This window comes from Apium graveolens, chromosome 2 (assembly GCF_009905375.1).
Source record: "Apium graveolens cultivar Ventura chromosome 2, ASM990537v1, whole genome shotgun sequence".
Lineage (NCBI taxonomy): Eukaryota > Viridiplantae > Streptophyta > Magnoliopsida > Apiales > Apiaceae > Apium > Apium graveolens.
The window spans coordinates 254,687,905-254,710,648 of NC_133648.1; the positions used below are offsets into that span (position 1 = coordinate 254,687,905).

General features: G+C 32.9%; 1 protein-coding gene and 1 long non-coding RNA gene across 2 annotated transcripts; one reads left to right on the forward strand and one right to left on the reverse strand.

Moving 5' to 3' along the window:
• Nucleotides 1-2,287: 2,287 nt before the first annotated feature.
• LOC141708377 (low-temperature-induced cysteine proteinase) lies at nt 2,288-7,054 on the reverse strand. The gene is made up of 5 exons (XM_074511982.1): nt 6,480-7,054; nt 4,714-4,949; nt 4,373-4,513; nt 3,819-4,250; nt 2,288-2,563 (listed from the first exon to the last, which is right to left on the reverse strand). The coding sequence occupies exons 1-5, from the start codon at nt 6,913-6,915 to the stop codon at nt 2,459-2,461; spliced, it is 1,350 nt and encodes a 449-aa protein (XP_074368083.1). The 5' UTR covers nt 6,916-7,054; the 3' UTR covers nt 2,288-2,458.
• Nucleotides 7,055-7,726: 672 nt separating this feature from the next.
• LOC141706257 (uncharacterized) lies at nt 7,727-18,005 on the forward strand. The gene is made up of 3 exons (XR_012568729.1): nt 7,727-7,834; nt 8,739-8,762; nt 17,813-18,005. It is a non-coding gene; the product is annotated as an uncharacterized LOC141706257 (long non-coding RNA).
• Nucleotides 18,006-22,744: the final 4,739 nt, after the last annotated feature.

A 22,744-nucleotide genomic window follows, 5' to 3' on the forward strand; every position in this document is an offset into this window, starting at 1 on the left:
AAAATCAAAAATAGTGCAAAACCTAATCCATACACAGGATGCTATAAAGTACAAACATACTAGAGATTTGAGGATCAGAAAATAGGTAAGATGCTACAGCATCCAAACAACTCTCAAACGTGCAAATAATCCCGTTAAAACTAGGGACCAGACAATAAATCATCTCCGATGCAGCCAACAAGAAGGTTTGCAGCTATGGTTCCAAAAGCTATCTGAATCTCTTGCATCTTCTCAGTGCGAAGAGTATGCAGATCTTTAATAAGTATATGCAAATCTTGTAATTTACTTTTGGCATCTTCAATTTGACTTTCTATTGCATTTAGCTCGGGAAGTAGGGGCTGTGAAAACCGAAGTTGTTCTATAAAGTTCAGACGGTTCACAAGCCAACTAACGTTGAATCCAAAATTCTGTAAGGCAGTAAACACAGCCCTGTGCTCAGCGATCATCTCAGCATCAACCTGATTCATACAGATTTTGGTGAAGACATTTACTGAGGTGCATAGCATATTCAGCTTCATTATACATAACTTCTTATTTATGGGGGTGAATTGCTCAAAAGTTTCTGGGTACTTGTTCATTATGATATCGAGTAGACACACAAACTCGGAGTTGACCTCATGGCCCTGCATAAGCTGAAACCACTATTCCCTAAGCTCACTCGGTTATATGTTAGTCCCTTCCACTGGAGCACTAATTTGTCTAACCCTGTCAGCGTTTACTGCAGAATTTTGCAGTAGCTGCTCTTCTTGCACTCCCATGCCCACAGTGTCAATGCATACAGTTTTATGTACATTTTTAGAACCAACCAACACCTTGGTTGGAGCTGCCAAGGGCTCTTGCAGAACCACATTCTGCGCTGTGACAGAAGTTGTCAACGTATGAGTAATCTTGTTGGATTGGGACAATGGTGTGATGATAGTGGCTTTTAGAGAGCAGCCGAGTAAGTAGTTTTTGAGGTTAGTGGGCATACCATACCTGATTTATTATACCCTGACGGTACCTTCAGACTTTAAGTTACTAAATGGAAGAGAATGGACGAGAAGGCCCGAAACAGCAGAAAGTGCCTAAATGGTCCTCCAGTCAAGACTAAAAGTAAAAATCCTTGCACTTCCTAGTCCCCTTAACATCTCAGTAACTGGAAACTGAGAAACCCCAAATTTTATATTCACATTCTCCAACTCACAAACTTCAAATTTGATTGGGAAAAACTAACAGAACTGAAATTTCGGAGTTTCAATGACGATACAATGACATGACCACAATTACCAATGGTAGTATCAGAGAAATTGATTTCCAGGTTCACCAGCTGAGGACAATTTATAACATAATCATCCGATATGCTTGTCCAGAAAAACAAGGTGAGGTTCCGTAGATTGACAAGTGAGTAAAAAATATCACTTGAATTATAAGTAAATTTTATGATATGCAGTACAAGTGTGGTTAAAGCAGGGTAGCTTATAGAATGTGGTAACACAAATCCATCAAGTACCAGAGTTCATAAACAAGTAAAGCACTCCAAGCTTCGTTCACATAACTAGTACGCTTTCCAATAATAAGGCCTTATCAAGTGCAACGTTTCTAAATGAGGTACATTCCAAGATAAACACAGTTCTTCCTCCGCGAAATTAACAAAATCTAGACTAATTACGAGCTTATTCATATTATCAGAACTTAAACTTGCGTATCTTGATAATTTAATAGCATCAATAAAATCAAAACCCGGAACATCGACAATTAGTTCTTCGACATTGTGTGAAATTGAATAACTAATAAACTTGTCAATTAAAGGAGTCCTGGAGTTTGGGGGAAAATGTAAATAGAGATTCAATTTCAGTACATCAGAATCATAGTTTCGACGAAAGAAAAAGTTGATAAACTTAATCTCAGCATCAAATGTAGGAGGGTTACGAAACCATTTGAAGTTGAGGAAAGGAAGAATAGTCCAAATAAGCTTCCATCGTTTCGAGAGAACGCAGGTTTGAAATGAGAATGAACTTATATTGATATGAAAAGCGCTTTATTATGCCTAAAATACTGTTATATTCGAACAATTCTAGTAGACTGACAATTTTGTTTACAGAGCATTTTGAGTTTCAAGTTAAAACTATTGTACCCGTTCATTATGTATAGTTCAAAACATTTGCAGTGGTTTCGTCTATAATTAATAAACATTAATCACCAAATAACTCATAGATGCAAACTGCATTCACTTAAATAATGATCATCTTTAATAATTGAAAAATAATCATACAAGGAAACTCATCACCACATTTTACAACATGGAGCATTAAGTTAAATAAAATCCAATAAAATTGAAATTCTCGTCCAAATAATTATAGAATGTGTACCACAATCTATATTTTGAACAAATGTTTATAACTATTCATACATGGTGGAATATATAAATAGTAAACTAGTCAGTTATACATCTATAATGCTATATTTCTATTAAATGGAATTACCTCCAGAGGATCCAGCCCCCCAGAAAAGAAATCCGGCCACCTAACTTCCCTGAAGATTTTTTATTCTTAAACTCCATTACCAACGTGTAATTGCCTGTTTGCTGCAACCGGGGGATCATTTAGCATCAGATTATGGATACAATTTGCTCAAATGTAGTTAATAGCAAGAAAAATATGGTTTCCGTATTGGAGTCTAGCTATGAAGTTTGAATGAGATAATATAACAAACTATATTTTGTTATGATATTGATTTTGTAATGACATTGCACATCTAGGATTAGGATATGAGGATAGAGCTAGGAAGCAAGTACAGGGAAGTGCAGAAGCTACTAATATTAAACCATAAGGCCATAGAGAGATGCAGAGAAGAGTTGTGAACAAAATCTCATTCCGTAATTTGATTAAGAGTAACAGGAACAAATGAAACCAGTTGCAGTGTTAAAAAGCAAGATTTCCTCAAGTTACATCCTAATTACACTATCATGTCACTATGACTACAATTATTCAATAACTAACCTCGTTAAATTCTGGAATACTAAGGAAAAAATATTGACATTGCCTTAATTATTTAGTATATTATTATGTTTTAGCAAGTACTCTGCTGGAGTCCAGCGATAAATTAGCATCAGAGCACCAACAGAAAACTTGAATAAATCAAGGACTTTCCTGTTGAAGGTGTAGTCCTTAAAGAAGTAGACCAAAAATGAGTTACAAAAACCAAGCAAGCTTACACCCTAAACTTGACGAGACAATTTTAGACTAACTACAATGCCAGTGACAAATACAATACTCTTTCCGCAATAATAAAAAACAATACTTCAAGATGCAGTGGCTGAGCTAGAAAACAATGTCAGGGTGCTCCAAAATTAATACAAATAAACTTTTAAACAAGAATACTAACTTAAATTCATTTATAGAGCTAGTAAATCTGTATTTGTTTAAGGCATAAAAATGTATTTTACTGTATATATTACTAAGTAAGATAAAGTTCTTTTCACTATATTAACCAGTTATTTCCGTTAGTTTTATGGTCTAAAATTTGGTTGGGCTGCAAATGTATTTTTATGTGTGTTAAAGTTTCAGTATATTTACTGCTTCTTTTAGAATACTCCAAATATATCAACTTGACCTTGTTCGTACTTGAGAAAATAAAGGGTACGTTTAAAGCATCTCCTGGGTACCATGTGCCTCCGCCACTGACAAGATTACTGATGCACAATCAACTTATTGATCGTTGGGTACAATCCAAAATCCAAATCTTACTAGGCAAGATTAAGCAACTTAGACAGCCATGCATGATATAATGGGATAAAAAAATTAGCAGAAGAGACCTAGAAGCTGAAAAGAAACACAAACCTTGAGGCACATGTTTCTTTTTGTATCACAGACTGGATAATCTTGAGGGCAGCAGTGACGATGATCATCACAGCATACTGCAGAATTTAACTCGCAACATTTCCATGACAAGCATATACCAAAAAGGCTTCGTGCACAGCAGCAGGTTTCACCTTCTGAGCAAGAAGTTAATAGACTACATTTTGTAGGACCTGGGGAAGGAGAGGGTGGTGGATTTGGGCTAGTCTTGGTTGGATATGACGCCATCATATTTATCCCACAAATACCTTGAGAATTTCCACTGTTGCGTTGCATGTGCATATAGCCATTCATTCCCCACTGCTTTCCCCATGAATTCTTCACAATCCAATAATCAACTCCATTTTCTGAACCATATCCCACAATTAATACAGCATGATCCAAAGAAGTCGAGCATGGTCCATTGAATATTCCCTATATCAAGAAACATGAAGACAATGAAAGATCACATGAGTTTGACTTTTCATTTGTGTTTAATAAGGTTATGACAAACGTGTGATTTATTTTGGATCAAATGCAATATTGTTTATACAAACCTTCGAGTATAGCTGAAAATTTCTTTCACTTCCACATATACCTACACTTACTGGCTGAGCTGCCACTGCTGCCAAGAGTTGTTTCTCATCATTTTCCCGCACATCAATATACCCATCTATGGTTACCACATGTCTATTCAACTGCAGGGACAATAAAATTGGGGAGTTAAGTAAGGAAGACCATATAATTGCTGATAACCATCAGATGAATACAACTTTTGGTATATTTTCAAATGAGAACACTGTGGTCTACTGTACATGTTCAAGCCTGATCTAACAGTGATATACACAAACATGAAGCATGTTGGACCGAAAACAGAGAAGAAACATAAATTGTTTACTTTGTTTTTGTTGCATGTTGTGTCCCTACTTTGGTAAGGGTAGTCATCCTCAGTATCAATGCCTTTGTTTTTCACAACAAACTGATATGCATAGTCCATGAGTCCCCCCTCACAACCATCATTATAAGATCTATCACAGTCAACCAACTCCTGCTCAGACAGGCTGGTAAGAGATCCGGTAACAATTTTATTAATACCTTCAATTGCTCCAGTTGCTGAGAATGACCAACATGCACCTAAACAACATATAAAAAACAATTCAGTTTTTGAATAAAATCAGAATATTATCAAAGGTTATGCGAAAACAGGAATGATTACAAATATGTGGATTAGTTATGCTTGAGGATATTTACTACATATGGTTTCAGATGATTACTAGATGATTTCTTTGAAAAATGAAAAAGAATAGACAGCATAAACAAACGGTTGATTTAATAACTTACTGAAAAAAGCTATGTTACCCGGATTCGGTACAGGTGTCTGACACGGGTGTCGATCCAAGTGTCGGACTCTTTCTGAAAAATTAGGATTTGTGGAAATGGATACGGGTGCGGGGATTCGGCATATAACCATTACATATGTGATATTATACCTACATTTTATATATTTTACATTGGTAAACTAGTGTCTTCTACCAATATAAAGACATTTGCTAATTGTTTATTTCAACATATAGCATAAATCAAAAGAATAGCATGAAAATAGTAATTTATAGAAATCCCTTGCTAGAAACAAGATATTGCGGGGCTTTATCATTTTGAACTATATTTCTGTAAATAGACTAGAAACAAGATGTTGTGAGGCTTTGTCAATCATTTTAAACTATATTGCTGAAAATACGAGTGTCCAGTTTTTATTTGAAGGATCCAACTCAGATCCCATGCCCACACCCATGTCATGTCCGCTCGACATGGGTATGAGGGCGAAATTGAAGAGTTCGGGTAACATAGGATAAAAGACTACGTAGGACTAGCTGCTAACAAATTCAACTCATTTTAAAATTATCCAAATGATCAGAATTCAGATGATGCAGAAAATCAAGAAATAGGAACTGAGCAATATAATTCAAGGCATTAGCATAAATTTGTTAAGTAATAGCAAAAGGCTGCCTGATTTTATAAGTACTCAAGAATCTAACATAGGAGCCTAGGAGGGATAATCTTCAGATTATTTTTAAGAGATCTAATGGAGAATTAAATCAAGTACAGGGAAATATGTTCTAAATGCTAGCACATCTCATATGTTACAAATTACATCTCATATGTTAATATTTCTGCAAATTAAAGTTGTAGTTGCAATTTGAGTTTGCAAGACAATACAATTGAATATACATATCAACCAACGATCTAACTATACTTCATTGACATTCTCTGCCTTTTCTTTTGGACCCCTCAACAATACATCAATGATGAAACTTAACTACCTCAAATTTCCTTGATAGTCAGCTAAGGTATTTGGAAAAATGTAGTAACACATTATAAACACTTCTTATCTTTATGTATATATGTTACACCCAGAGAAGATGGTATCCCCTTTAGTACACCTTATGAGACATTTGACCAATATTCAGTTGGGATAAAGGGCAAGTAAAAGGGTGTTCAAGCAATATCTCAAAAATGTAAAGAAGGGATGGTCACATACTGACTTTACCACTAAGCTACAAGAATAAAAATTATGCGAAATCGATACAAACAAATTAACATCAATTCACATGAAAATAAACACAAGGTGAGAGTGACTGATATTTATACAGAAGTAACACATACCACAACTTCCCTGATCTTTAACATTGGTAACTGCACCTTTATCCCTCCAATCCAGTGAAGTAGGAACATTGTTCACATCATCAGAATCTTTACTTGATCCACCAAGATTCATTCTAATAAGCCCTTTAGATGACAGACCTAACCTAGAAGCCTTAAACTCTTGGTGGGTCAGATCAGCAAAGGCATTATCAATTGACAGAGTATATGATAATGATGAATTAGCAGCCATATTATTGTTCATGTTGTGTTGGGTAATATACATATAGTTTTCTTCAAATATTCTAAGTCTGTAAAGCTTTTCTTGTTGTGAAGAGTATGTTTTGACATGGGAGATGCACCAGGCTTCAAAGAGATCAGAAGTGGTAGTTGAATAGGTACAGGAAGGTATACATAGCAAAAGTACAGGAACTAAAAATGACCATAACCTAGTAGTCATTGTAAGAGAAGAGATGAGCGTGTGACTGTGTGTGTTTTTTCTGTTAAGGTTTTGTCAAGTTTGGATTGTCCTAAAAATTTGGTTCAGTTGATCTGGTTTGGTTGGATATTGTTTAAAATTCACTTGACTTTTCTTCAAGCTCGCAATAATCAGCTTTAAAAAACTGATAGTTAATGAAGAATCGGATATGAAACAACTTTAAAAAAAAAATGAGAGTAATAAAAATATTCTGAGGTAATCTTATGAAATATAAATACAAGAGAATAATTAAAGATCTATACAAACGTATAAATAATCGGAAGTTATAATTTGGTTAACTTTTTTCCCTATTTTTGTCATTGAAAAAAAAACACTGCTATTCACTCCATCCCACTCATTTTTTTAAGATTTTTTTATGTCCTTATCATGAATTTTAAGGCTATTATTAAATATAATTTCATAATTTAATTTTAAAATTTTCTTATTTATATAAAAATTTGAACATTATATTTTTATTTACAAGAATTTTTTTTAAACAAAATTGAGACAACTACATCATTTTTGAAGAATTTTAAATTAAAATGTATGTAAACCCCTTAGGAGATAGGATGGAGGAAGTAAATTGCTAAACTAGTGGGATGGATATCATGAGTCCCAATCTATAGATATTTTTTTAAATAGAGATTCATAGAGAACCATGATCTCAACCCTCCATTCTTCTAATGGTCAGGATTAATTATATTATTTATGACATAATTGTAAATATGATAGAGTTTAAGACCATTTTTCAAATAAAATAAAACAATAAATAGCCGCTCACAATTCTAACGCCGTACACAAACTTATACACACAGCTTCATCGTGGGCGAGGTAGAGATCGAAGATATGAAGATTATAATCGTCAATTACGAGTTCAGATCTGAAAATCTCATCAGAATAAGTGAATCATAATCTTTGTTATTGAGTCATTTATTTGGCACATTTAATGTTTTGTGATAAATTAGATTATTCTTACTTCTTTTTTTTGACAAAAGATTGATTCTTACTTTTAATTTGTTTTCATGTAAATCCCAGCATTCTTATTCTTTAATTCATTTTTTTAGGAACATTTCAGTTAGAAATTGATATTATACGATATTATACGATATTCACCAAATAGGTAAGGATATTAATTCTACAGTAGAATAAAAGTATATGTTTTTTTTGCTAATTAGAATAAAAGTATATATAGGTGTTTATAGTTTTTGATTCAATTATAGATGAATATTTTTATTTTCAGAATTTGTATCTCTTAAATTAGAAAAAAAAATGCTTTTGTGTGTTTTTTGGGTTCTATCATGGAAGCACAAATAATAGATTAAATCTGATTTTGGGTATTTCGTAACGATTAGTATTAAAAATGAACGGAGAAGTGGTATTTTGTCTTCTAAGGTGGTTACATTCCGGATTTAATTCTAGCGTCGTTTATATTCTTTGGTAGAATCATAATTATAAATTGATGTTTGTGTTCTACAATGGAAGTATTAATTGCAAGTATTTTTTAGAATATTTTATTTAGTGTTATGATTGCATGGTGGAAATCATATATATGTATTCTTTAGTATATCTAATAAATAATATTTTAAGTAGAATAAATTTGATTTTTATTTGTATATGTGTTTTGTATTCTATCATAGTAGTATAGTTGGTAACTAGGTGGTTTATATATTTCGGCAATATCTATATATTAATTCTTTATGCAGCTGTTACTATTGCAACCTAGTTTTACTTTCATAATTTTCTCTATCAACCATCTTATTAGTCAATAAGTACTTAATTCTGATCTTTAACCTGTTGGCTTGCAGGACTCAACAATAGTTCTTTTGCAGGTTAGTTTTCGTACATGTAATTTCATAGTTGGTTCATTCCCATCTTAGTATATATTTTTCACATTTTGCATGTCATTGTTGCTAACTTGCCTTAGTACTTATTCCCATTTACTAAAAGCCCTCCTATTTTAAATTGCTTGCTTTTAACAGTAAACTATTTTTTCTACTTATAAGAAAAGGGCCACGATTGTTGAATTTTATGTGAATTATTTGATGATGGATAATAATATTTGGATGTTTATTTCTGATAAAATTGAGATATTTTAATTTTCAATTATTTAGAATTAAATCTAGATAATTTTGATATTTTTCTGGTAACTTTTGGATTATCATATGATTTTATTAGGATTTATAGAATTAATAATGATTATTTCGCGTAATTATAAAAAATTACTTTTTAGAAACCAGAAATCGTCCCACTTCAATCGTTTTTGCGTTTTTACAACCCGAAACTCTTCCGAAAGCTCCTTCCTAACCTAATCTGATAATTCTGAACATTTTCCGTATTTTGACTTTTTCGATCCGGGGTACGGTTTGACCTGTACGAGTCCCGGTGTGAAATTTTCGATACGCAAATCATTTTATATATCGATAAGAATCCATATTCTCAAAAGACGAGATATTATTACCTTATTTTTGTATAAAGTGTTTTATAAGAGGATCTGTTTTGATAATTATCAAAATTGGGTATTAAAAATGTATCGTTACGTAGTTACTTAGCGGCTAACTAACCTATTTTCGGATCCGATGTGTAAATGTAATTACCGAATTATTAAATAAATAAAATATGTGATGTTTCTGTCAGTTATGTGTCGCTGTAGTATTAATTGTTGTGATTTGTTGGATGCAAAGATTAATTTTGTAATTAATTATCGAGCTGTATGAACTTAATTCATTCTTAAAGTAATTTTATTGCATATTTATTCTTATAAATGCTAAAATTGTTTCTAAAATTATTTTGTTGCTTTATAATTTTATTGATTATTTTTAGGAGTTTATAAAATATAGAAATAAATATTTTATCGATTATTTAATTTTAAATAATTTTTTGATTTCATTTAATTGTAAAATCAGTATTTAATTCCAGAATACTTCAAAAATCATGAAAATTTAAGTCTATTAAGTTTGGAATATTTTGAGAACTTTAAAATTATTTTAGAAATTTTCGGATTAAATCCACCTCCCCGTTTGTTTGTTAAAATCGTAAAAATACGGGTCGGATTTGCGGTCCAAAAATAATTCAAAAATTAAAGAAATTTTATTTATTCATTTTATTTATTTATTTATTTTATTTATTATTTTGTAAATTTCGAATAAATATGAAAATATTGTAATTTGTCGTTATTCATATATTATACTGTTATAATGCGAAACACGAAACAGATTAGGCTTTACAGAAAAAGGGATAAAACATAAACAAAAACAATGAAATATCTATCTGACCGTGTCCCTGTGGTTTGGTCGTTCTGTTCGGTTGTTTCGACTGAATTTATTATTATTTTAATTCTGCAGGAATTATTGAAAAAAAATATATATAACATATATATAACATATATATATATATATATATATATATATACGTGATAAATGTTTATTCATGTGGAAATAATGGTATTAATCGGGGAAATTTGTGTAGGATGTCCGATAAACGGAAACCCGCGAATTTTACCGCCGTCGGCGATGAGCCTCGGCGATCCGACGGTAGGCAATGATGATTTTTATCTGAGTCCTACATTTATTATTTAAATAAAATTAGTTCGGTAAAAAATTATTTGTGAAACGAAAAATACAAACAGAAACGTAAAAGTACGAATGATAATAATAAATAATTGAAATTGTAATGGTGTTTGGGATTGCAAATTGGATTGGATATTGTTGCTGTTGGTTGTGAATTTGACGTCGAATTGTTTCGACGGGTAGGCCGATAAATAAAGGAGACGCTGCCCGATTTTCGGGAAAATAATTCTGAAAATACGAGAACGTAACCTATAATTATCGGAGAGGTCGAATAACTATATATAGTTATATTATACGAACTTAATTACGATTGAGACAAAATAATTTATAAATAAATAATTGATTACCCGTTTTTTCAAAATGACGAGTATACGTATTTTCCGAAAACAAACACCGAACCAAGTTTCGAAGATGTGAACCATAACTGCTATGTGTATTTAAATAATACATATAAGTACGGGTCGGGTTATGAAACCGTATGGGTAGAAGTGATAGGGGTGTTATGTTGAGCGAGAAGATTATCTAAATTAGGGTATTTTAACCCTGTAGATCCTAGTCGGAAGACCCGAGATTCGACGTTGGACTAGTAATGATCTAGCGATTAGATGTCGAGATTAATGAAGTTCCAGTCGAAGGGCCTGAGTGTTGGGATCGTATCCAGAATGGGATAATAGTTTGACGATAAGGCCGAATGTTGAAGTCGAACCAAAATTAACTAGTAATAGTAATTAAAGCTTATTGAGGTAAGTATTCCCGAACTTTCCTTTAAATACTGCAAGTATTCTTGATTTTTTTTAAATACTGCAAGTATTCCTGATTTTTCTTTTAAAATATTGCAAATATTTATTCGTTCCTATTCTAAGTCCAGAATAGTTAAATGTTTTATATTTCACTGCAATTACTCTTATTATGCATGATCATTTTATTCGTGTTCCTATAATTCGATTGATCTCTTGAGCAAATACCCATTCTTTCGGGTTATTTGCGAATCCTGAATTGGGATGTTTTGAATTCAAAATGATTTGATATCAAAATACTCCACAGGCTGGATGGTGATATTTTGAGGATTAAGTTTTACTTAATCCTAAGGGCCGGGACATGACCGGTGCCTTGAGATGGGTCGTAAAGCCTGGGGACCCGACTGGATCTATACAGGTGGGTATAGATCTGCACTGTATCCTAACTGATCAGCAGGATATAGATGTGAACTAGTGTCCAGTCTAATTTGTTGTTGATCGCCATTAACGGCATTCTCTCTCGAATGTTTTTATGATTCCAAAACCGGACAAAACCCTGATTCAGGAGATGAATCGGGGAATCGCTTGTCATTTTTGGATTTTAGTTAAAGGTTGGTGACAACCAACGTTTATTTGCTCAACTCTCTCAAATAAATCGAATTGTTTAAAATTATTTTTAAGATTTTGTCCAGAAGTTTTTCCTTTGGTATTAATGCTTGAAACTCAAAGTATATACTTGCTGAGCATTTTTGGCTCACTCTTACTTTGTAAATTCCTATTTCTTCCAGATTCAGATAAGGATAAAAGTAAATAGCTTTGATAGACAGCTGAAGTTAGAGAAATCTCCGCTGCGAGAAGTTGAAGAAGTTAGAAGAATATGACAGGATCATTAGGACAAAGGTATTTTCACTTTTATTTTAGTTATTGTAAGTTGTAGAAGGGTAGATTCTTGTTTCATACCATAACCTGTAAATGATCCGGAATCAAGGGGTTAATTGAATATTCTTTTATATTATGTAAAGATTGTTTCGTGACACCAAATCTTGACCCCGGATTTGGGTTGTTACAAGTTGGTATCAGAGCTACAGGTTATTGGTCACTGAAATAAGAATAGGTGAGGGTAAGATAGGAATGATAGGTCGTACAAGATAGGAAAGACCCTAGGCATGCTCAGGTTAAGTTGAGTTGAGTGCGAATTAGGGTTAACAGATCCGATATGGAGTTGATAAGATAGGATTGTTGAGAAAATGTAAGGCGAATATCGCAACGCTATAGGTATACTGAGTTCTCAGATTCTACAGTAATGAGGAATCAACAGATCGATGGAGACTGGGTATGTTACCCTACTTTCATGTGGTTTTAAGGAAAATGCGATTGAGTCTTGTGAGAACTTCATGAGTTTCAGTACGATTTAACTTAGAATTAGGTAGTAGGACGAGCTCCACGCCGAAGGCAACCAGTTGATGGAAGCTGATGAAGAACCAATGTTGCGTGTTTCGAAGGCACCACCGTTGCGAGAAGATTTTTATCACTTATCGGGAGCTGCGCAAGAAATGATATCTACCTTACTAGGTATAGGTAAGACTAGCAAGAAGATGCGACCCTATCTATAGACTGAACGTCGAATCGCATGCGCGGTTGTAAGCTTAACGTCAAGGACGACGACGAGAATGTCAAAGACAGTACTAAATGTCAGCGTTGCGGTAGAATTGTGAATAAAATGATATACGACGGTAAATGAAGTTTCGTAGACTAATAAGTACGAGCAAAATCCAAGAAAAAGTGGAAGAAGTATCAAAGTGGAAAGACCCTTATATGGGCATTCTTTTAATTAGACGTTTCATTGGTAAATCATAAAAATAGCAAGTAACTTATATAGTAATGACGACCAAATATTTGAGTTTCAAAACTTTAAAATGAGATTTCGAAAAAGATTTTCTTAATTAGATTTCAGAGGATTTTTGGCATGAAATAAGCTTTACAATTTGGTTGTCGAATTACTATTTATGTTCTTGTTATTGTAAACAGAAAATGACCTAAAAAGAAGAATGGAATTAGATTCAGTGTTGTTAGTTCAGAGGACCAAGTAGACGCATTGGCAAGAGGAAAGTTTAAAGTTTTTCCGTGAAAGACAAACATAAATTTTGTTTAATAATAATATTAATGATTGAATCAACATGTTAAAATATTATTTACCCAATTCATGAAATTATTAAAATTTAACAAAACTTATAATTCGAACGGACAGAGGATGATTGAAGGAAATAGAAAAGTCTTCCAGATGATTGGAGAAGAATCATATTTCTATCGACGAAGTTGAGGTGTGGCATGATCAACAGTTATTCTACGTGGCAGAGATGAAGTCAAAAGAAATGACTATAAATTTTATGGGAGCGCAATCATGATCAAATTATTAAAGCAGTTATGTGGAGGCATTTCCAGACGATATTCCGAATTTATAATGTGATCCAGACTGTGAATCTCGCATTCGAATGGTTTCTGAGGGCATACGTAAGTGAAGCGTGGAAGGTTATTAACACTGACACTCTTTCTTCTAATACGATAACATATGTTCTTTTGATTCTTGAGTACGTATGAGCTCTTCTGTTGATAAATTATATGAGGCGAAAATGAAAGAAAATTTATTATATTCCTTCTGAATTGTTTCTCTTCTCAAATTCTTGATTCCTGACTGAGACAAACAGTGTTGTGATATGACGCTTTGTCGAAATGACGAAGAGTCGGGTGGGACGCTACCTAATCATGTACTATATGCCATATAGTATGAAAGACTGGCCATCTTGAGCACGAATATGGTTGTCTCTTTCTTCACTCAATTTTTCTTCTTCCTTCAATTTACTGATTTACAGATTCTCCCAATCGTATGTTGCATTGTTATTCCTTATCCTTCTTTTCATTCAAAATCCTATTCACACACTCTCCTCTTGCATTGAGTTTGTTCTCTGACGATTACAAAATAAATAGAATATTCCCATGCGATAGGTAGAATTACATGTCGAAGGAGGATATGATTGCAAGCCGAGCAAGGAAGAATGGACACACCGACAACACGGTCGTGGCAAAGACATCAAATCTGACAGTTGTTCGTGTTATGAGGATCTCATTAGTATGGTATATTACGTTAACGCAATGCACTTCAAATCAGAGGATTTCGACGAGAAGTGAATCGTTAATGAACTGTAAGAAATAAATTAATTATAAAATAAGAAAATAAAGCTGTGTGCGTAAGACAAAGTGAACGAGTGTCGAGACGACCATCGAAGATCAAGGTAATTATGCACAATAACTCATATAGGCAATTAATACGTGAAGCATCCCTTCATCGTGGGAAGATATTTGTCGTGAAGATTCAAGATAGAAGAAATCTTAAATGTAATCGAATTTCGAACGTGTTCTTCAAGAAATTGTGAAGTTCTCTAACTTGAGTAAATAAGCTATGGTGGATTAAATACTCATAACCAGACCAGTGACGAAAGTTCAATACGGAAACATAAGTGGAGATGAAGAAATGGTGATTCGACTGTGGAGTCTTTTAAGAAATAACGAGATAATGATTAAGTTTCCATCAGATTATGACGATAATAATGAAAACCGTGCGTGGTTATTAAAAGATAAACTGATTGGTTAATAAAATTGAATGTGTATTGTCCAAGATAGATGATTGTTGTGATTAGTTGGCGGATGCAGCATAATTCTTAAAAGTAACTGTACCCAATTGGTAATGACAAGAAATAAGTTAAAAGAATCGCGAAGTAAAATCCTTGAAAAGCAACAAGATAAATTTTAAAGTTCACTAATAACATTTTGTAATATCCTGAAAGAACTGAGAGAGGTATGGTTATATTAATCATTATTGATGTAAGACCCAATTATAATTAAAAAGATATATGTTATGCCAATTAATAATACATATGCTGATCAAAATGATATAATCTGAATTGTGTTGAATGGATGGATTTGGTTGATGGAAGTGGACGGATATGATTGTGGACGATTTGGTTGATTGATGGTGTAATATCCCATATTTTCAAATATTATTATTATAATTATTTGGAATTATTTGGAATTATTTATGTGAATTTTATGTGAATTTTGGTGAATTATCTGGTAATTGGAATTGATGTTTGGGTGTTTATATGTGATATTATTTGAGTATTTAAATTATTATATGTCCAGAATAAAATATAGATAATTGTGATATTTTTCTGGTAATTTTTGGACTGTTAGATGATTTTATATTAATTTATGAATTATTAATTATTTTCTGAATAATTACCAAAATTATTTTATAAAGCCGGGAATCGTCCGACTTCAACCGTTTTTGCGTTTTTACAACCCGAAACTCTTCCTAAAACTCCTTCCTAACCTAATCTGGTAATTCCGGACATTTTCCGTGTTTTGACTTTTTCAATCCGGATTACGGTTTGACCCGTGCGCGGCCCGACGCAAGATTTTCGATACGATAGTTATTTCGGTAATCAACAAAATCCGTATTCTCGAGAGACGGGATATTTTTACATTATTTTAGTATATGGTGTTTTATAAAAAGCTAGGTTTTGATGATTATCCAAATATGGTATTAAATTGTATCATTTTTTTAGTTACTTAGCAGCTTTGTAATCTATTTTCGAATATTTATTTGCATAAATACTTGGATTGTCTCTAAAATTGTTTTTATGGTTTTATAATTACAATAATTATTTTTGGGATTTTATAAAATTTAGAAATCAATATTTCATCAATTATTTAGCCCTGTATGATTTTCTGATTTCATTTATTTATAAAATCTGTATTTAATTCTAGAATCCTTCAAAAATTATGAAACTCATATTTATGTAAGTTTGGAATATTCCGAGAATTTTAAAATTATTTTGGAAACTTTTAGGATTAATTTCACCCGCGCGTTGATTCGTTTAATTGATAAAAGCGGGTATAAATTTCATTTCATAAATTGTTTTAAAATTTCGAAATTTATGTTTTTATAAACTTCGGGATATTTGTAACATTTTAAGACTATTTTCGTAATTTTCTGAATTTGTTTCAAGTGCAGCTCGGTTCGTTAAATTGTGTAATGCGGGTATAACGAGCAAGTCAGAAATGCTTTAAAAATTATAAAAATTTTATTTTATTAGTTTTTAATTATTCCGAGAATTTTAAAACTTATTTGGTAATTTTCGGGTTAATTGTACCCGTAAGCCTGCTCGTTAAATTCTAAATTTCGGGACAAAATTAGGCTTATATATTCTTAAGTACTGCAAGTAGTACAGTGGAAGGAAAGGAAATTAAAAAAAAAAACAGAAACGTGTAAAGCCCCAGCCCCGGCCACGTGCAACCCTCCCCACCCCTGGCGCACCCCCCGAATTGCCTTACCCCTCCCTTCCTTTTACCAAAAGCAAAAAAAACAGTCCCCCCTCTCTCTCTGCTCTCTGTCCCTCCCTGTTTTTATACCTTTTAATTTTTAAAAAAATTAATATCTTCTTAACTGTATATCCAAATTTCAATTGGTATATATATAAACGATCAGCGCTTCGATACCTACGCATAGGTATATATATTGCGAGGTTCTGAGAAGAAAATTTGCGGGGCATATTTCCGCTATATTTCCGTTTTAATTTATTTTCAAGACATTAAAAAGGAGTTTGAAGGCGTTGATTACTCCACATGGCATCTCAGCGTGTATATGTCTATGACTATTAATTTCGGATTTTTCTGGAGATATTTTCCGGACATCAGATATTCTCTTAAGGGGTGATCAAAATTTATTTTGGGTAACGATTCTGAAATTCCGCCTTCGTACTTGTGAATATTATAGCATGTTAGTGTTTATATATTTATTTCATAATTTTTTTAAAAGTTTTTGTAGAAGTCATTTTTGACCGTGTTATTCATTTCTGGAGTGTTTATACGTGTAAATATAAATTATTGTGTTAATTGTTGTTGATTGTGTCGATATGATATCGACTGGCAGTCCAAGAAATAGAGGAGGTGCTGTCCGATTTCCAAGAAAATATTATTTTAAATTATTTTTCAGGCTCGATAATTCTTATAAAATTATTTTCGAGTGTTTGAGCCTTATTATTTAATTATTAAATGATTCGAAGACCCGTTTTAATTCCGAAAAATGTTCAAAAATTCATAATAAATAAACCGTCCGTCCGTTTAATACGAAACGAACGCCTCTAGACTCAGAAAAATATTCCGCTTTCAATAAAAATACTTTCGAGACCCAAATCCTTTTGTTTCGAAAGGTCGCTTGTTTTACGAATGATTCTGAGTCGATTATTCATCGATAAATCATATTTTTGACATGATTTCAGTTTTAAGCGTACCGAGTCGAATGTTTTGATGAACCGAGTCATATGTGATATGAATTATGTGATACGTGCATTATGTATTTACATACTATGTGAATTACGTGTATATGTGGGTCATAAGTCTTGTGTTTGACTGTTTTCCTTGTGTGTGGGCTATCGTATGGGTATACGATAGGATTTGACGCGTAATTCATCGAGTGGTTATCGTTTAGAAGATTAAAGTTTTATATTTTAATTATAGATGCGGATCTCTTGAGTTGATCGGGACAAGACGTTGGATAAGGAATGAGATGGAATGGTATTGGGTATCTGGCTTCTAGCGATTGCAGGAGCAGCATATCAGTCAAGTGTTGAATAGAAGGACGGTGATGTCTTAAGACAGAATGTCAGAACTGATGCGTGTTTACGAGTGTGACTAACTGCTAAAAACCCAAAGGCAAGTAATCCTGACTTCACTTATCGTTCATGTGATGTTTATTTCGAATTAATTATGCAAGTATCCCTATCATCACTTATTGTTCAAGTGATATTTATTTTAAATCTTTTGATGCAAGTATTGCTTTCCCTATTCTCAGTTTAGAATCGATAAATGTTTTACATATCACTGAATTAAATGATTCTGTTTACGCAAGTACCCTCTGTTATTCTATGTTCAGAATAGTCAAGTGATTTTACTTATCCAATTATCGGATTTATAAATGTTTTAGATTTTGAGAAAAGTGATTTGGTTGTGAATATTTCTACCCAAGAATTGGGGGAATAAAATTATTTCGGGTGTCGATTATTATGACCCCATTTCAATAAAAGGTTTTAAGATTAGATCATAATTGCGCAAGTGACTGGGACGGACGGTCCAGCGGAGGGCTATTTCTAGTGGCATATGAAATATTATGACACAACTTTTGCAACAGGCAGGTATATTACCTTTTTGTTTGAGTACTCGTATTTTTGGGGTCACGTTTCTATGAATCATGACCTTGTGCTATCACACGGGCTGATCAGCATGTGATAGTACATCCGTCGGAGGATGATCCTAATCTAAATTATCATATCGTTTTTGATATTCATAGAATAAATGATTTATCAACTGTTTCTGTTTTGGAATAATGGTAAAATGCAGTTTTGATTAAGATTCTGATTTATGCTTATACTTACGTTGTTGTTAAATATCAAAGGTGGTATTAGTATAGATGATTGATGTTGACTTCAGTATGGGTGTTGTGAGCATCAAAGTTCGTATTGATATTTAATTTGATATAAAAGCAAAGTAAGTATTAATTTGAAGAGTTCGGTTTTGAATGAGTTTATGATCCACTCTATAATCATTGTTTCATGTTATTGTTGTTTACGATATTTTTGTAAACACTGTTTTACGAGTTTGATTCTCGTCAAGATTCAAAGTATTGCTGAAGCATTTCGCTCAAAAATATCAAAATGGTTTTGAATACGATTAAGGAATCAATTCTGAGGCTCCTCCACTAGAATTTTATGATTCAGCAATTATGATTTTAACGGTTCTGCTCTGATGCAGATGTCAGTTTTATGTCAAAACAACCATATAAATATATTATAATGAACTTGCTGAGCATTTCTTTCGCTTATACTTGCCTGTTTTTAAATTTAACCTCAAGTAAGGATTAGCTTGCGCTGTTTAGCTGCGTAATTCGAGGAAGCAAAGAAGAAGTTTTTGGAAGGTGGTTGGTCCAGGGTTTGCGGGCTAGTGTAAGTTTTATTGTGTAAAGTTGTTTATATTATATTATATTATAATTGTGTATTTTATAGTTGGGCCTAGTATACTTCTTTTCGAAGTTATACTAGCGGGTTAAGTTTTGAGATTGAGAATTGTTGTAAAGAAATGTAAAAGAAAGTGAAAAATTTATTGATGGAATTTGGAATTCTTGTTTCTAGAATTGTAACCTTAAAAGATCTTGGATTAGCTGGGGTCATTTATGCTAAATATCTTCCGCTGGCATTTATTTATTGATTAAACAGGTTAATTTGGATTGAGGTTTTATAGTGACGACCAAATCCTCTGACCCCGGATTTGGGGGCGTTACAGGTTGGTATCAGAGCTGAGGTTATAGTAAACTAGAAACGAGAGTGTGTAGGAGTGTGTATAGCTATGTGAGGACGCTTGAGCTCATATCGAGTTCCTGTTGGACTATTGGATATAGTACCAACGAATAAGTTAAGATAAGGCGTATTCGTTTGAGATGGTTGTGCTGAGCTGGATGGAACTCCTGGCAGTTGCAAAACTTCTATTGTGGAATCTTTCGAGACTACGATTCGACGACGATGGAGATTATCGATATCCTTGGAACGTGAAGAAATGTCTAGAAGTGGATGACAAGTGAACAGAAGAGTTCAGATAGAAGATAAGTATTAAGACTTTGACAATACCTTCTCTTTCCATAATTTCTTTTGGCCTCTCTCAAAAGAAGTGATTGTTAGAGGATATATTCCCTAACACTCATTTTCAATCCTATCTGTGTTTTAAATGTGCTAGAGGCTGTCATGAAGCCTATTTTTTTTCAGGTTTTGATAGCTCTGTCAACTTATGATAATTAATTCCACTTTTCTTATTTGGTGGATAGTTTCTTGATGATGTGACACCATTTGCTTATTTGGTGACATAATTTTGTTCTCTGGATTTCATTTCCTTCAGAAATATCAGCTTTGAAATCTTGTCAGCTTTATTCATTTGATTTTCAATTTCTTTCATATTCTTTATTCTGACTGAGATGAACAACCCTAACTATAGGGGACACAAGGTATCCCTGTCTGTGTGATAGGAGTTGGATGGGACGCCATCACTTGTGTGTGTTGTGAATACATGAAGGTTAACAACCTTTAGTAGTGTCTTAATTTGGACACGCAATACCAAGTTCACTTGATCTTATTGATCTCTCAGTTATTCTTCTATTTCAACAATACTTTTTCTCAAATTCAGATCTTGGTCCCATTATGGTATCAAATTCATTTCTTTTTGAAATTCCATGATTTTATCATCTCAAACATTCGAAGGTATGCCAATCAAGTTAAGCTGAGTTATCCTGGTCAAGTCAAAGCAGGGTTATGTGATGGGATTATCAAGAGCAACAGTGGATTGCAATGCGATTAAAATATCAGGGGTGTATAGCGAAGTCATTCTGTTTCTTTATTTCTCTATCTCTCTCTTTCTTTTCTTCCCTCTATCTTTCTCTCTATTCTTCTTTCTCGCAATCAGTAAAGCGATTCTATTGAGGAATTGGTCAAAAGATGTAGACGGAACAGTGGTACACAGCGAAGCTCCTGTAAAAGTTTTATTATACCAGGAATACAAGATTTGTTTAAGATTATGGAAAATTGAGGTTATTTGGAAATGGAAAGTTGGTTAGAAAACCCTAAGTGCTCTCTTCTGCTGATTCCGAGGACGGAATCCTTATAAGGGGGGTACATTGTAATATCCCATATTTTTCAAATATTATTATTATAATTATTTGGATTTATTTATGTGAATTTTATGTGAATTTTGGTGAATTATCTGGTAATTGGAATTGATGTTTGGGTGTTTATATGTGATATTATTTTAGTATTTAAATTATTATATGTCCAGAATAAAATATAGATAATTGTGATATTTTTCTGGTAATTTTTGGACTGTTAGATGATTTTATATTAATTTATGAATTATTAATTATTTTCTGAATAATTACCAAAATTATTTTATAAAGCCGGGAATCGTCCGACTTCAACCGTTTTTGCGTTTTTACAACCCGAAACTCTTCCGAAAACTCCTTCCTAACCTAATCTGGTAATTCCGGACATTTTCCGTGTTTTGACTTTTTCAATCTGGATTACGGTTTGACCCGTGCGCGGCCCGGCGCAAGATTTTCGATACGATAGTTATTTCGGTAATCAACAAAATCCGTATTCTCGAGAGACGGGATATTTTTACATTATTTTCGTATATGGTGTTTTATAAAAAGCTAGGTTTTGATGATTATCCAAATATGGTATTAAATTGTATCATTTTTTTAGTTACTTAGCAGCTAAGTAATCTATTTTCGAATATTTATTTGCATAAATACTTGGATTGTCTCTAAAATTGTTTTTATGGTTTTATAATTACAATAATTATTTTTGGGATTTTATAAAATTTAGAAATCAATATTTCATCAATTATTTAGCCCTGTATGATTTTCTGATTTCATTTATTTATAAAATCTGTATTTAATTCTAGAGTCCTTCAAAAATTATGAAACTCATATTTATTTAAGTTTGGAATATTCCGAGAATTTTAAAATTATTTTGGAAATTTTTAGGATTAATTTCCCCCGCGCGTTAATTCGTTTAATTGATAAAAGCGGGTATAAATTGCATTTCAAAAATTGTTTTAAAATTTCGAAATTTATGTTTTTATAAACTTCGGGATATTTGTAACATTTTAAGACTATTTTCGTAATTTTCTGAATTTGTTTCAAGTGCAGCTCGGTTCGTTAAATTGTGTAATGCGGGTTTAACGAGCAAGTCAAAAATGTTTTAAAAATTATGAAAATTTTATTTTATTAGTTTTTAATTATTCCGAGAATTTTAAAACTTATTTGGTAATTTTCGGGTTAATTGTACCCGTAAGCCTGCTCGTTAAATTCTAAATTTCGGGACAAAATTAGGCTTATATATTCTTTAGTACTGCAAGTAGTACAGTGGAAGGAAAGGAAATAAAAAAAAAACAGAAACATGTAAAGCCCCAGCCCCAGCCCCGGCCACGTGCAACCCTCCCCACTCCTGGCGCACCCCCGAATTGCCTTACCCCTTCCTTTTACCAAAAGCAAAAAAAACAGTCCCCTCTCTCTCTACTCTCTGTCCCTCCCTGTTTTTATACCTTTAAATTTTTAAAAAAATTCATCTTCTCAACTGTATATCCAAATTTCAATTGGTATATATATAAACGATCAGCGCTTCGATACCTACGCATAGGTATATATATTGCGAGGTTCTGAGAAGAAAATTTGCGGGGCATATTTCCGCTATATTTCCGTTTTAATTTATTTTCAGGACATTAAAAAGGAGTTTGAAGGCGTTGATTACTCCACATGGCATCTCAGCGTGTATATGTCTATGGCTATTAATTTCGGATTTTTCTGGAGATATTTTCCGGACATCAGATATTCTCTTAAGGGGTGATCAAAAT